This window comes from Osmia bicornis, chromosome 11 (assembly GCF_907164935.1).
Source record: "Osmia bicornis bicornis chromosome 11, iOsmBic2.1, whole genome shotgun sequence".
NCBI classification, from domain to species: Eukaryota; Metazoa; Arthropoda; class Insecta; order Hymenoptera; family Megachilidae; genus Osmia; species Osmia bicornis.
The window spans coordinates 1710752-1724795 of NC_060226.1; the positions used below are offsets into that span (position 1 = coordinate 1710752).

At 40.1% G+C, this 14044-nt stretch overlaps 2 protein-coding genes across 11 annotated transcripts in view; one reads left to right on the forward strand and one right to left on the reverse strand.

Moving 5' to 3' along the window:
• Positions 1 to 364: 364 nt before the first annotated feature.
• Positions 365 to 3234, forward strand: LOC114880987 (glycine N-methyltransferase). The gene is made up of 5 exons (XM_029197563.2): positions 365 to 546; positions 1203 to 1561; positions 2213 to 2348; positions 2433 to 2553; positions 2644 to 3234. Exons 2-5 carry the CDS (start codon positions 1228 to 1230, stop codon positions 2932 to 2934), a joined length of 882 nt encoding a protein of 293 aa, XP_029053396.1. The 5' UTR covers positions 365 to 546; positions 1203 to 1227; the 3' UTR covers positions 2935 to 3234.
• A 6013-nt stretch (positions 3235 to 9247) lies between these two features.
• LOC114880982 (potassium voltage-gated channel protein eag) overlaps positions 9248 to 14044 on the reverse strand; it is a 40823-nt gene continuing 36026 nt past the window's right edge. For all 10 annotated transcript variants that reach the window (XM_046287747.1, XM_046287745.1, XM_046287744.1 and 7 more), the window contains 2 exons: positions 10702 to 10859; positions 9248 to 10635 (listed from right to left, as the gene is read on the reverse strand). In XM_046287747.1, coding sequence (XP_046143703.1) covers positions 9605 to 10635; positions 10702 to 10859 — 1189 coding nt within the window. In that variant the 3' untranslated portion in view covers positions 9248 to 9604. The remainder of the gene's footprint in view (positions 10636 to 10701; positions 10860 to 14044) is intronic.

A 14044-nucleotide genomic window follows, 5' to 3' on the forward strand; every position in this document is an offset into this window, starting at 1 on the left:
GTTAATTATTTTCTGTTTAAAACCTTTAAGGTACACAATTATGTTGCAGTATCGACATCAAGTAATTTTAAGATTACTTTATTTTTAAACATCTTTTATTTCGCGGTACCTCAACGATAAACAATAAGCAGAAACTTCAGTGCAGCAACGATGACGTCATGCGATAGCAATCAGTGGGAAAAATGTTGCATAGAAAGTTACGATTCTTCCTATTAGATAGTATTTTTTGTTGGTTTCGCTGTGTCACGATTGTTTATCAACTGATTTTAACTGTAACCGTAAAGTCTAGGGAAGATTACATCATTCAGGGAGGAAGATGAGATCTTATATACGTACGAATGATCCATGGGTATCTCAGTCAGTTTTAATCTGTCGTTGCGCGCGGCAGCATCGATATTTCCTTCGGAGCTAACAACTTTCGTTTTTATACTTAACACAATTTAGTAACTTTCTTTCTGGGGCTCATTTTACATAATTTTATACTTGAAAATTGATCCTTTGTAAATTCCATCATCGACAGTTCCAAGAGATAGCAAATTAAATCAGGTACTGTGTTCTTTTTTTAAATAATTCAAAATCCGTGCAGTTCGTTTGTTTCGTCTCCGTTAAAAGATAAAATCTTGGAAAACATTTGAATATTGTATTTCGACTCGTAATGCCACGTTAAACGGGCTCGTTAGTATTCTTCAGTAATTCGTCTTAAAAATTTCGTAACTGATTTACTATAATCTAATCACAAACGTACACTGATCATTTAAATAACAGATAAGAGGATGAACGTATTTATTTAATTAATCACAGCTACAGTTCTTTACAAATTAAGACGTGGGGTTAGAACAAAAATTCCTGCTTTTCTATAGTTAACTTTACAGATATCAGCTACTTGGATTAGAAACGCTGCTCACTATCTAAACTCTAATCACTGATCGAAGAAGTAATCTAAATTCCAAGAAGACGTTATTCTTCATTATTCTTCCTGAAGAATAATGATCACAGTTTCATTATCCTAGGGTAATTCATGCGATAAAATAATTGACAATATATATATGTATTTATTTGAGAAAGATGAAGTAACTAAAATCTTGGTTAAAATCTTCCAAGATGGTGGAAGGTTTATCTCCTTAAAGAAGAAAAGCCTACGTTGCAGCTGAGTGCAATATATGTATATACAAATATAATTAATTTTCACATGAAAATTTCAGCCGACTTCTATTGGGAAATTGAGAAATGATGGACTCGGTATTCCGTACCCGATCACTTGGTACCGCAGCCGAGGGTGTCCGCGATCAGTATGCGGATGGAAGAGCTGCTAAAGTATGGGAAGTGTTCATAGGCGACACGAAACAGAGGACCCAAAATTATCGAGATTTCTTGGTGGGTTTGTTACGAGAGAAAGGTTGTCATAGAATTCTAGACGTCGCATGCGGTACAGGCGTGGACTCTGTGATGCTTCTCGAAGAAGGTTTCGAGGTGGTCAGCGTCGACGCCTCGGACAAGATGCTTAAGTATGCACTGAAGTCTAGATGGGAACGTCGCAAGGAACCGGCCTTTGATAACTGGGGTAAATATCACTCGGTACCTAACATTACACGTTCCAAACAGCCGGCGAATCTTTGATGTTCCGGTGGTGATGGATGGATATAGAGAAATAGTACTATACATATATCTTTTTTGTAGGGGTTTATTCATTTTATTTGATCTAATTATATTGCCAAGGCATTGTTGTTATCGAGAGATACAGCAAATGTTGCTCGGTACGAATGCTTTTTATCTTCTTTGTACCTCGAAACATGTTTTGTATTGACGAATCAAGAGTTGACCGATGTGTTTTCGTAAGATAGCAACTGATTAAAATGGCAGCTCGATCGTCGTTGCAAGAAATTACGTAGCGCATACGAGAGCAATAGAATCATTATGAAATCACTGTCTCGATAAGCGCTCATCTTTCATTATTATTGCTTCTTTTTTCTTCTTTTAAAACTCGCTCCTGATTATCGCTTATCGTCCGGGAGCCACATGGTAATAAAGAAAACTACCTTATCAAAGGTCAATCGTTCAGAACGCTCTTCTATTTTTCTTCTATTTCATTTAAAATCTCTTTATGTTTCGATTTAGCAATAATGTTTACTCCGTTAACCGTTTTCAGTAACGTCTTCATAGTCACGTATATTTGCATGAAGTGTGATAGCCACTCTTCTTTTTCATGTTACAGTAATTGAAGAGGCAAATTGGTTGACTCTACCAAAGGACATTCATCATTTAACAGGAGATGGTTTCGACGCCGTGATCTGCTTGGGAAATAGTTTTGCTCATATGCCGGATAGTTTTGGCGATCAAAGGGAACAGAGGTAAAACTTAATACCATCAATTGACTGTGGATTATTCAGACTATTTTGTTTGAAGTTTTTTTCTAATTTGGTTACTGTCTGCAGGCAAGCGTTGCTAAATTTTGAGCGTTGCGTGAAACCAGGTGGTTTATTGTTAATCGATCACAGGAATTATGATTATATCATTGAAACTGGCAACATACCTCCAAAATGCATATATTACAACGCAAGTATCTTTGTTTTCTGTTTTCTCTTTCTAATTGATATATTTCTCGTTTGAATTGGCTGACTTTGACAGTTGTGAAACTCATTACAGAGCCAACACATGACAAATATTAAAGCTTCGGTGCTGTTCGTCTCAGGGAAGCCAGCGATCGTCACCCTAGACTATATGATTACATTGGACGATAACGAGGAAGAACAAAATGAAGGGAACGTAAGCGAGTTTAGACTCTCTTATTATCCACATCGATTAAGCGTCTTCAGAGACATGCTGGACGAGGCGTTCCACTATAGGGCCAAGCATACCATTTACGCTGACTTCAAGGCTCTCGAAGAGGCGAAGAATCCTGGTTTCTATATTCACGTGATGGAAAAGCCAGTTTAAAAACGTTTTCTGCAAAATTCTGATCGTTTCCGGCGTCAAGAGCGGTTCATAATCGGAGTCACTATTGCATCTGACGCTTCATGGGAAAACAAAACACCATCGCGCAATCCTTGCTTAGTCTACGATTTACGTTATAAGCTTCATTTGTGCATTTATTCAAAAGTTCGTGGATCAAAGGTCCTCGAGCTCTTGTCAAGGATTAACCTTGGAATCTATTGTAGCTTCTTGGGCTTACATTTTGCAACATGACTTTTTACTTTTATTGTACTTTTTTATACCAATAAAAAATCTCACAACTTTGTTTGCAGTTTCTTTTGTTATAGCACATATTCTTCTTATAGTACTACAAGTCAGACAAAATCAGCACAAGACCAAAAAATTATAAAAATAATTATCTGACATATATTTTGAGAAGACCGCCAAAGTTCGACCACTGCGCCATCTATACAAAAGCGGCGGAAACTACTCAATAAATTACCGACTTATCGACTGAACTTCCGACAGTCGGTAATCGACCCTTTGGCTGTCGGTAAGTTATCGAATAGTTTACGCTGCTTTTATATAGATGGCGCAATGGTCGATTGCTTGAGGTGTTTGACTGACTTTATATGAATTTACTGTAATGATATGTACCACTTATTGCTGTTCCGGATCTATGAGCTTGTATGGAGCTTACGATCCTTTTTCAATAAATACAAAATCCGAAGCACCGGTGATGCTGTTTGCAAATATCGACATTATGGAATCGGGGTGTCAGGGACCCCGATGCATGGATGGCGCTCTCCACGTACCGACGTATGACATCCGGGGTGTCAGGGACCCCGTACCTAAAATGTGCGACCCATAGACTTTTTATAGAAAAATTGAAACCTCTGTAACTTTTGACTCCGACCACTTAGCCGCACAAACGCAACGGTTTTGAACTAGTTTCAGTGAGATCTGAAACTCTAACCCTAGTAATTCTCAAGTTGAAATGTAACACGGACGGACGTCTTTGCGCTTTACATGTATTGTGAAGTATGACTTGGCCGAAAGTTCGACTCTTAATAAAGGGAAGAATGAAAAAAAAAAGAGAAAGGATCGCACAAGGATCGATTCAAAATGCGTATACGCAAGAGAGAGCAGCTGTTTAAATTTTAAACTTTTTTTATTATAAGTTCGAAAGCAGCTTTCCTTTGAGTATTCTAGCCAGGCTTCATTCGATGCTACAATTTGATCTCTCGATGATACGATTTTTTTTTTATTATTACTATTTCTGAGCGGTCGTCGACGACATGTTCTTGCATAAATGGTTCCATGCTTCTAGAAGAAACTGGGCAAACCAGCTAACATGTAACATGTTTGCTCGATCTTCACGCTTTGGCTTAATCCTAGATGTTGTACTTGAATTTGTTACCTCAGCATCGATACTTTCTTCGACTCGATCTCTCCTTTTTTTTTTTAAACTCTATACCTGTTTTAGTAACGAGTCATCATCCTCGCTACTTGCTCACCAAATTTCCTAAAATAAGTAATACACTTATTCTAACTGTCTTCCATCGCATTTTTACTCTAGTCCATCAGAAAGTTCAAAAGTGAGCTAGCGGAGGGACAGATAACAAAGTGAAATCCTAAAAGCAGTATCCTTCTAAGTGGTAAGAGAGGGATTTCAAACTCGTGCCACTTAGAAAGTTAATTACATGTACATAATCATGAATTTTTCACTGACCCTGAAACCTTCAGCAATTTGCAAGATATCCTTTATCGAAATTGTTCAAAGTCTCTGTGGAAGTAGATATTTACAGAATCGTTGGATGGATCAGCTTACGAGGAAATATTTCAGGGTCAGGATAGTTAAAAGTAAGCGATTATGATGTGAATTTCAATCGAAGCTGAGGTCTCGTACGATCCTCTACGATGGTCGTCGACGATCGCTCGAAATTGAAAATGACAAGAACAAGAACGTTGGCGAGGATCATTCGTGTTCGTCGCGTTTATTTCATTTGCGTACGAGAGTTCGCAATAGATCGGCTCGTCGAGCCACGAGCGCCACGGAAACCTGATCCTAATCTACAATCCCAACGATATCAATTCGTCCAGCATGATTAACGATCTCTTTTCAATATTCTTCTCAACGTCAATCGATGTTAATTCGTTAATTCGTACTGTTGGATGCCTGATTTTGTTTTTCATTTTGGCTATCTCCCGAAACATAAACCACGATTCGATTTCGTAAAGTTAAGATCAAATTTTATTTCAAGTTTAATCGCAATACTATAACCAATTCTCCGATTTTTTATTTCATTGAATCATTTTAGAATTTTGTACAAAATTCAAAAAGTTGACGACTAAAGAAACTAGGAAAGAAAGTATTCTCTTGTAGATGAATTTCGAATTCGAATTTAGTTCTATCTCGAACATCGAACAGTACGTTGATCGATCGATCGATATTCCGTGACGCTCGACAATCGAAGAGCGCTACCGGAAGTGACAAGGACAGAATTTACAAGGCCGAGGATTGATTACAGTGCAACGAATTGCCCATATAGAAAAATGGACGAAGTGTTAGTTATAGCAAAAATTTGTCCCCCCCTCCCTCCCGCCCCTCCCTCTTCTAATCATAATAATCATAATAATAATAATTATATATATATTTTCTTCTTTATTTCTTTGTTATTTCGTCGGATAGCTATTATAGACTCTCTCTTCGATCATTTTCACAAAAAATTCAACACGATCACGGCTTCTTCGATCGTCGTAGCGATCACTGTCGTCGTCTGTGCAAATGTGTGTTTGATTTTGGAAAAAATATTTGTATACAAGTTTTTACAATAGTCATACATACGGTAATTGGAAAAAACATGTACATACGATTATATCATTTATATTCAGGATCATCTGATTATCAAATGAGAAGAGATCAGAGGATTAATCCTAGAAAAGCCGAAAAAAGTAAGGAGTTTCGTTTATTTGATTAAGACCGACGACTCGTGTCGCGACGCGGTTTTCATTTTAGAATAACAGCGCGATATAGTCAATTTATTGCGATGTAGCTGATATATATATATACACACACACATACACACACACACATATCGATTTCGTGGTCGTATATGTAATAATGATATCAGCTACATATATAAAATCGTAATATCACATGTTTATATCTGTTTCTCTTCTTTCTAAATCTTGGGCGCTCCTCGACAGTTTCATCGCCGATGTACTACAATTTCTTCCTCAGTTACCGATTGAACGCGAGTGGGTTTTGTCGTTGCATCGTCGGTAATGTGGATCGATCCACATGGAAACTCGTCGTCCCTGTTCCAACGAGTCGAATTTTTCTCTTGAACTTAATTGTTATAAAGTTTTTATTCAGTAAAAGTCTGCTGTATAGCAATCTGTGTAAAAATTTATGGAAAAAGAAAAAAAAAAATGGAATGCTCCTTCCATTGGGAATCGAACTCTGGTCCCCCGCGTTGTAGGCAACCACCTTGTACCCAACGCCAAAACGTAATCGTGAAACCTAACCCCTACGGTTAATGCTCACGCGTTATCGCGTGTTAGGACTAGTTCTATAAGGTAATCGCTTACAACGCGGAATTTATAGTACGTGCAAGTTATAAATTACTCAAAAAAATCACACCGTTTTCCGGTGGATACTCAGAGCCAATACGAAGGTTGAGAATGTTCGGTTGTACGTGTATAAGAGGATGAAAAATTTATCAGTCTTTAGCGTTTTAAAAAGTTGAAAGATGTACCGTTGACAGAGTAATTGAACAGGGACGAAGGAAACGTGCGCGAAAAGAGAAACTCTTAGGTTTCGATACTTCGAACAACGTGATCGATCGATCGATACCACGACCGAACGGATTCGTTCTTCAGCACTTTTAACGTTTCTTGTTAAAAGTATAGAAACTACGATAGAGCCAGCTATATCGTATCCGTCGCTAAAAACCTAATTAACAAAGTCCTCATAACTGTTCGATAATTCATTACTTTTTCTGTTTTTCCTTCTTTATATATATATATCCATCTCTTCGTTTTAACATGAGATTATAACTATATTTTTCGCTCGTATTCTCAAACATACTCACTCACTTTACATTCACTCGCTATCGTCTCTGCGCTTTTTTGCATAATATTTATAATATTTACACGGATCGATGTTTTTGTCAGCGCGTTTGCAACGTTCATGAATTATCTCTTTCCTTCGTTCTTTCGTTGTTGACATATTAGAACTGTATCTTTCTTTATCAATTTTGATTTTTAAGAATCGCTAATTGAACGCCAATTATCTCCATCCCATTTGCACCGTGTAAAATGATACGTTCGCGTCGCTTTACGCCAGGGTTCTCTACGCTTCAGCTTAAGCTAACGAAATATACCTATAGCCTTAATCGATTAATCGCGTCGATCTATATGCGAGATCAATACTTTCCATCTTTGATTGTCCTTCAGAATTGTGTGTATACATATATATGTTGTTGTTGTTTGTTATTCCAGTGGTTAACAAGCGACAGCAACGCAACAAAATGTACTCCCGGTTCTTTCATGATGGATGCTTGCGAATGGAAATTGTCTGTTTTCTGAAAAGCTGCGTTGGAAGTCGAGAAAAAGACGAAAAGAATCATTTTAACGCGCTAACTGCTTAAAAAGCTATTCTTTAACTTTCTTTAGGTTCACATAAATTAGACTCAAGTTGATCAATTTGTTAAGTATCCCTATAGAGACGTTCATTTCTATACAGAAATCATTTGAACTGCATAACTCACAGACAGCTATATACAGGGTGTTCGACAACAGGTGGGCAAAATTTTCAGGGGTGATTCTAGGGGTCAAAATAAGACGAAAATCAAGAATAATGAAATAGAGTTTGCGGCTTTGTTTTCCAGTTATTAACGTTTAAAAATTCGAGTAAAACGCGCCTGAAACCTGCAATCCGCCCAGCACCGATGACTGAATGTCAGGTCAGCAGGGATCGGTACACTCATAACCAAGAATCGAAGTCGAATGTTGTAGTACTGAGAGGGGGCTATATAGGAGGCGCTGCCCTCTGAAACGCCATCTTGGGCGAAGCCCAAGAAAACTCGAAATAGAATAGAATAGTAGTACTGAGAAACAAAATAGCACGAGATAAGTTTCTACTATTCAACGATTCTTGATTACGACTGTACCTTCCCCTGCTGACCTGACGATCAGTCGTCGGTGCTGGGCGGGTTGCAGGTTTCAGGCACTTTTTGCTCAAATCTTTAAACGTTAATTACTGGAAAAGAAAGCCGCAAACGCTATTTCGTTATTCTTGATTTTCGTCTTATTTTGATCCCTAGAATCACCCTTAAAAATTTTGCACACCTGTTGTCGAACACCCTGTATTACATAAACCGATAAATGCCAATAGTAAAAGAAAAAAAGCAATTGCAGTTAACGCGTTAACGTGATGCACTCTCGCAAACGCGCTGCCACGAACACGCGCGCCGTATTTCTTATTTACGAGTACTTATATACACGTGACCGTAGTTACAAGAGATATATACACCTAATATTGCTGTTTGGCTTCCGTGAATGCCACCATACGCGGGATTAGGTCATGTTTTCAACGTAACAAAGTAGAGAATCTTCGGATCGCGAGTAGGTTGGTCGCGTAGACACATGGGCTCTCGTTCAGGACAGTGCTGTCCATGGGAGGGTTTCATTTTTCTTAGGCTCATAGTAAATCAGGTAGATGGGGAACAAGGGATTTTCTGATTTGATGAACACCTCCTAAAGGCACCCGTGGACAGCACCGATCCAAGAGAATATTTTGCTTCGATACTGCAGGGAATCTCAGAAGATTGCCTCTGAGAACCGTGAACTTGCTCGCTTGTAAATGTATCGCACGCTTCCGCAATTTTAACTGAGATCCCCTAAGATGCGTGTAAACCTACAATTATAGTATGTGTATCTGTATGTGTCTGTGTTTGTGTGTACTTTAGTTGTAGAACGTGAGTATTCTGAATAGTTTCTTTCTCTCGTTTAACGTTCGATGTCTCGAAGAAGCCGTCGCAAGCAGTTAATTCGATATATGTACTTGGTTTCTTTACCGCGTGATTTGGCCATGCAAAAATATGCCAGATTTTAGTAGCCGGAGATTTCATCTCCTCCTTATTCTTCTTCGTCATCATCAACATCTTCTTCTTCTTTTCCTTCTTTGTTGCTTTTTTTTTTATATTCGACGATACGCTGCTAGTACTTTTCAATTATTTTAGGTTCCGACGACCTTCGATGAAGCTCGCTGAAGACCATACGCGAAGCGAGTAGCGAAAATGCAGCGTGTACTTAAACGTACGCGGTGAACTTAACCAATAATACGATTTATTTATTTAATCGTTTGTCGACTTTATCACTTCGTTGAAAAACAATGTTCGGTGAAACAGTCTGCTCGAGGATACACCATTTCGACGAGAACGAGTTCTTCTACGACACTCTTCTTCGTTGTTTCATCCTTTCCAGAATACTTTCCCTTAGATCGATACTTTCGGCGAACAACTAAGACCTTGGTAAGGCAATTATTTTGGTTGAAAAAACATCAGAATCAAATTCATTCTTGTTCCATCGAATATCAAATATTCTGAAATCTCGTTCTTCGCTGTTTCACGCGTGGATATCCTCAGGCCAGAAACGCTGAGACGTTCGTTCGGAGCCGGAAGAACTTTCACAAGTACTCCCTGGTCCTGGGCGGAGGCCTCTTCCTGTCCGACCTGTCGCTCCTGTCAGTGGTGACGGTGCTTTGCTCCCTATCGTCGGTGCACTCGAGCATCTGCGTAGTTTCTGTCGCTTCGGACGGGCTAATAGGCTGGGTGGCAAGGGGCGCTAAAGGCGCAGCGCCCTTGTTCCGCGACTTGCTCCGCCGTTTCCTCAGAATCAACGGTCCGAGGGAAGTCGAGTCGTCTCCTCGAGAGGTGGACGCCTGGGCGAGCCTTTCGAGCAACTCTTTGCTCACGTCTCTGGGCGAGCTCTTGTAATCCGTTTCTTTCAGCCTGTCCGATTGTTGCTGCGACTGATGGTGATGATGGTGATGATGATGGTGTTCCTGAGACTTGGAGCTTCGCTCGGTCGCGGTGCCTTGCTCCCTGTAGCTCTCTGTACACGTGGTGGACGTCGAGGTGGTCGCTAACGACACCTTCTGCTCGCTCGTCTGCGTCCCTTGAGAGCCTTGCTGACAGCTGGACGAACTTTGCGACTGACCGGACTGAGCCTGAGACGAACCACCGCCCCCGCCTGGTCCTAAGCTGTTCGAACTCTTCTGTTGTTGCGCGTTGCACGCTGGCAACCGGCTCATCAACGTCTGCATCATATCCTCGATCTTGGCCAATCGTTGATTCACCCGTTGCACCTCCAGCTTCAAGTCCACTTTCACCTCGAGCACCGCGGCGAGGATCTCGCGTTCGTGGCTCGGCTGCGTGGTGATCAATCCGTCGTCGTAACTCTCCAAACGACGAAGCTGCAGCTGCTTCGAGTCGACTGTGCTTTGCTGCTGTTGTTGCTGCTGTTGCTGTTGGCCACCGTCCTTCCCGCTCTCTGCGTCCCCCGCCTCTTCGATGGTACCGCTCAGTTTGCCGAACTTTGGGAATATCTTGTTACCACCGGCGCTTGATCCTGCACGGGCATCCCTAGCGCTCAGCGACCGTTTAAACGTGTCCACGCCGGTCCCTGCCTCGCTACCGGAGTCTAGGCTCGAGCTCCCTAAACGAAACGCTTCGTTAGCCTTCCTCAACTATGTAATATCGATTAATTCAATCGCGATTTTACCTAACAGTCGTCCCCATTTTCCCGGTCGCGTCTTCACGGCAGTGGTCTCCTCCGCTGTGGAGAGTTTTCTAGTATGCGACGATTCTCCCTCTTTCCCGTCCTTTCCATCTTTACCGTCTCCTTTCTCCACGTCAGCAGTGTGTCTCTCCCTGCGGAATCTGTGTAGAAAAAAAAAAAAATGTCGAGAGCGAGAACGCTCATCTTTAGTATCGAAAGAGATGGTCACAGGACTATTTACATTACGGGGTTAAAGGTCGGTTTCACTAGGCGACTGATCAAGTAAGTAAGGGGATAATAATAAAATACATGGTGTATACAAGTCGTGGGGTTTTGGGAGTTGCTTGCCGAAAGTTTCACTTTGGCTCGGTGAAACTTTTCGCTTTCCCTTTTCTCTGATCAGAGAGCATTCGTTCTGCTGTCATTACAGTGTGTTTTTTTTTTTCTTTTTTGAGATGGGGATTTGCTCTTTCTTTTTTTCTTTTTTGTAGGGATGAGGTGAAGAGTTGTTTCATTTTTTGTGGTTTTTGGTAGCAAATGAGTCAAGTTCGTTCTACTGAGGCTTAGAAAAAGGGAGACAGCTCCAGCGGTGTTCACGAGCAACCTACTTTGGTGTGCCTACAGGATTCGAAAGAAAGTATTCTTAGTGGTGATAAAAATGCCGATAAAACATACGGGAAAATCTGGCCTGCGTCGATGAACCACTATTTAAATATTTAGAAATTATCGATACTTTCTTCAAAAATAATACTCTATAGTTCCTCGCACCACGTGTATTAACTTATTCAAATACAGGTTCATCGACGCAACGTTCGATGATACAGTTGTAAATGGTAACGAGCTGCTTGATCAACTTTAGGAATGCCATTTTAACATTCAAATCATAACTAGAAAAACTTCTAAATACATATTTAAACGCCTCTTTCGTTTCCCGGTTTCTAATGCAAATCGATGGAAGAAAACAAAACACGCTATTAGTATCTATCATGCATGTAACATGCTACACGATCGAGGCTTCTACAAGATTGATATCGCTGTTCCTTGGCAGTCTGGCTGTTTTTCAAGCAGCTACTTGGCATCGTTATATATACATATATGTATGTATATACGTATAAAGAATACAGGGTGTTTCAAAAGGTTTGTACACCGTGAAAGTTACAGATCCTTCGTGGCGAAACGAATGAAAAATTTCATTACCATTTTATAAAATTCTTTCGTTCGTTCTGCTGCGAAGAATTTGCAGCTTCCACAGCGTACGAGGATTTTGAGACATTCTGTACACGTAAGTACAGGTGACAAAGAGAAATTTGAATCCTAGAGTGTGTACGTCACATGCATTCGGCGTTGCATAAAATCGTAAAAGGATCGGATGCTCGAGCCACGTCGAGGACTCTGCTACAACTTTCGCTTTGGACAATCAACTTTTTGGAAAACTAACAAAAAAAAAAAAAAAAGAAGGGTAGTGAAAGATCAGTGAAAGAGACGAAGAGTCCTCGAGTCTGCTCTACGCAATCCTGGTTTCGCAAAAAAAATGTACATATGTATATATGTATATGTATATGTAGATATACATATACAATATATAGTGGGAGAAAGATGCGCATAACCCTCTAAAGCCGTATATCTTACAGCACTCTAGCATTCGTCAGAACTGCAGTGATCGTCAAAAATGGCAAAGTTTGTAATGGCACCGAGGTTTCAATGTGTACGCACCTGAATAAGATGCGGCTTCCAGGCAAACGGAGCTCAATAACTTACACGTTTGTTCGTACGTTATTTAATATTGACAGAAACGAGCGAACCGAGTAGCAGACAGCTAATTTATTCTATACTTTTCCTTGAACCTGATTTACATTGGTAGAGTACATCGATGCTAGTAGGAAAATCCGTTGACTATACTCGTTTCATTGATGGAGTGAAATAGTACCGTGGTAGATTAACTTTTACAGTGAATGTTGTATTGCTAGAGTATACTAGCAGTACTACATTGGAATGGTGAGGAGAAGGCTACTAGCAGGTTGAGTATACTAGCGCTAGTACATTGGAGTGGTGAATGAAAGCTAGTGGTAGATTTACTTTACCACGGTGCTATCCCACGATTGGTTTCGGTATAGTAATCAGACTTTCTCTACTAACGCTAGTATACTACTTTAACCCTTTCGATGCTATGCGAATTTTTGAACTTGCACCAGTGGGCCAGAAATTTCATATTAAAAATTTTATAATGGCAAAGAAATAACGGTACAATCTTGTCTATAGCACATTTTTCTTAGTGGTGGTCACTTGAGACCACCATGGCCCAAATGAAAAGACAAGCGCCGGTCCCATAGGACCACCGCACCGTGGCAGCGAAAGGGTTAACAATGTAACTCAGGCTCACCACCATTTCATTGTCAGCCATTAACCTTCTCCCATCACTTCAGTGTACTAGAGCTACTATAGTCTACCATTACATACATGTATAAAGTAAGCCTTACGGGGCCTTACACGAGTATGGTAAATGGATTTTTCCTACTAGCCTTGCATACTCTACCATTTGCTCTACCAATGTTAACTTGACTTTACTAGGAGATGCCTTCATTGCACGCGACAATATGTATGTATCAGTCATTTTTCCTGGCTACAGGAAATATTGAATTTCAAATACGAGGCTCGATTTGCCTGGGCTGTTTCGAAGACGTGCTAAAGTGAGATTACGTATTCAGTTTCTCTTTCAAGCGTGTGTACAGCGATTGCACATCCGTGTGATACCCTTCGAACGTCGCAATTTCTCGAGATGCACTTATCGTTACTCTCGTTGGAGCGAGTTTCAAACACGAGACGAGAAGAACAAGAAGAAGAGGAAGAAGAAGATGAGGAAATAATAGAAAAATATTTGTCAAAAGATATAACGTCAAAAGATTCGCACACGTTCCATCGTCGCTTACGTATTTCCGGTAATGATCGCGCGATCAGAAAAAATCTCTCTCTCTCAATCTCTCTCTCTCGTGGTTTGAAAATGTTTCGGCTAAATTCGCAGCTACGCATATACAGAATCGACGCGTCCAGTATTATATACACGTATATAATTATGATGTATAATAATATTCGGATGTATATTTACATCAGTGTACAAGGTGTTTCAAAATAAAAGATCACGTACACTGTGAAAAATTCGCATTTTTCACAATGCACATACGTTTCGATACAACCTGTACACTGATGTAAACATACAGGGCATTTCAAAGTTAAATGATCAAACCCTCACTGTTCTATGAGTGGAAATACGTGTTTGTTAAACAATATGCAACATTTGAACAAGAAGAATATCATCAATCTAATTTTACACAACGTTCCTTCTCTTTCC

Coding starts and splice junctions, on each gene's coding strand:
- LOC114880987 (XM_029197563.2), top strand. CDS start 1,228: ATGATGGACTCGGTATTCCGTACCCGATCACTTGGTACCGCAGCCGAG. Junction 1,562..2,212: donor ACCGGCCTTTGATAACTGGG/GTAAATATCACT, acceptor TTCATGTTACAG/TAATTGAAGAGGCAAATTGG. Junction 2,554..2,643: donor CAAAATGCATATATTACAAC/GCAAGTATCTTT, acceptor AACTCATTACAG/AGCCAACACATGACAAATAT.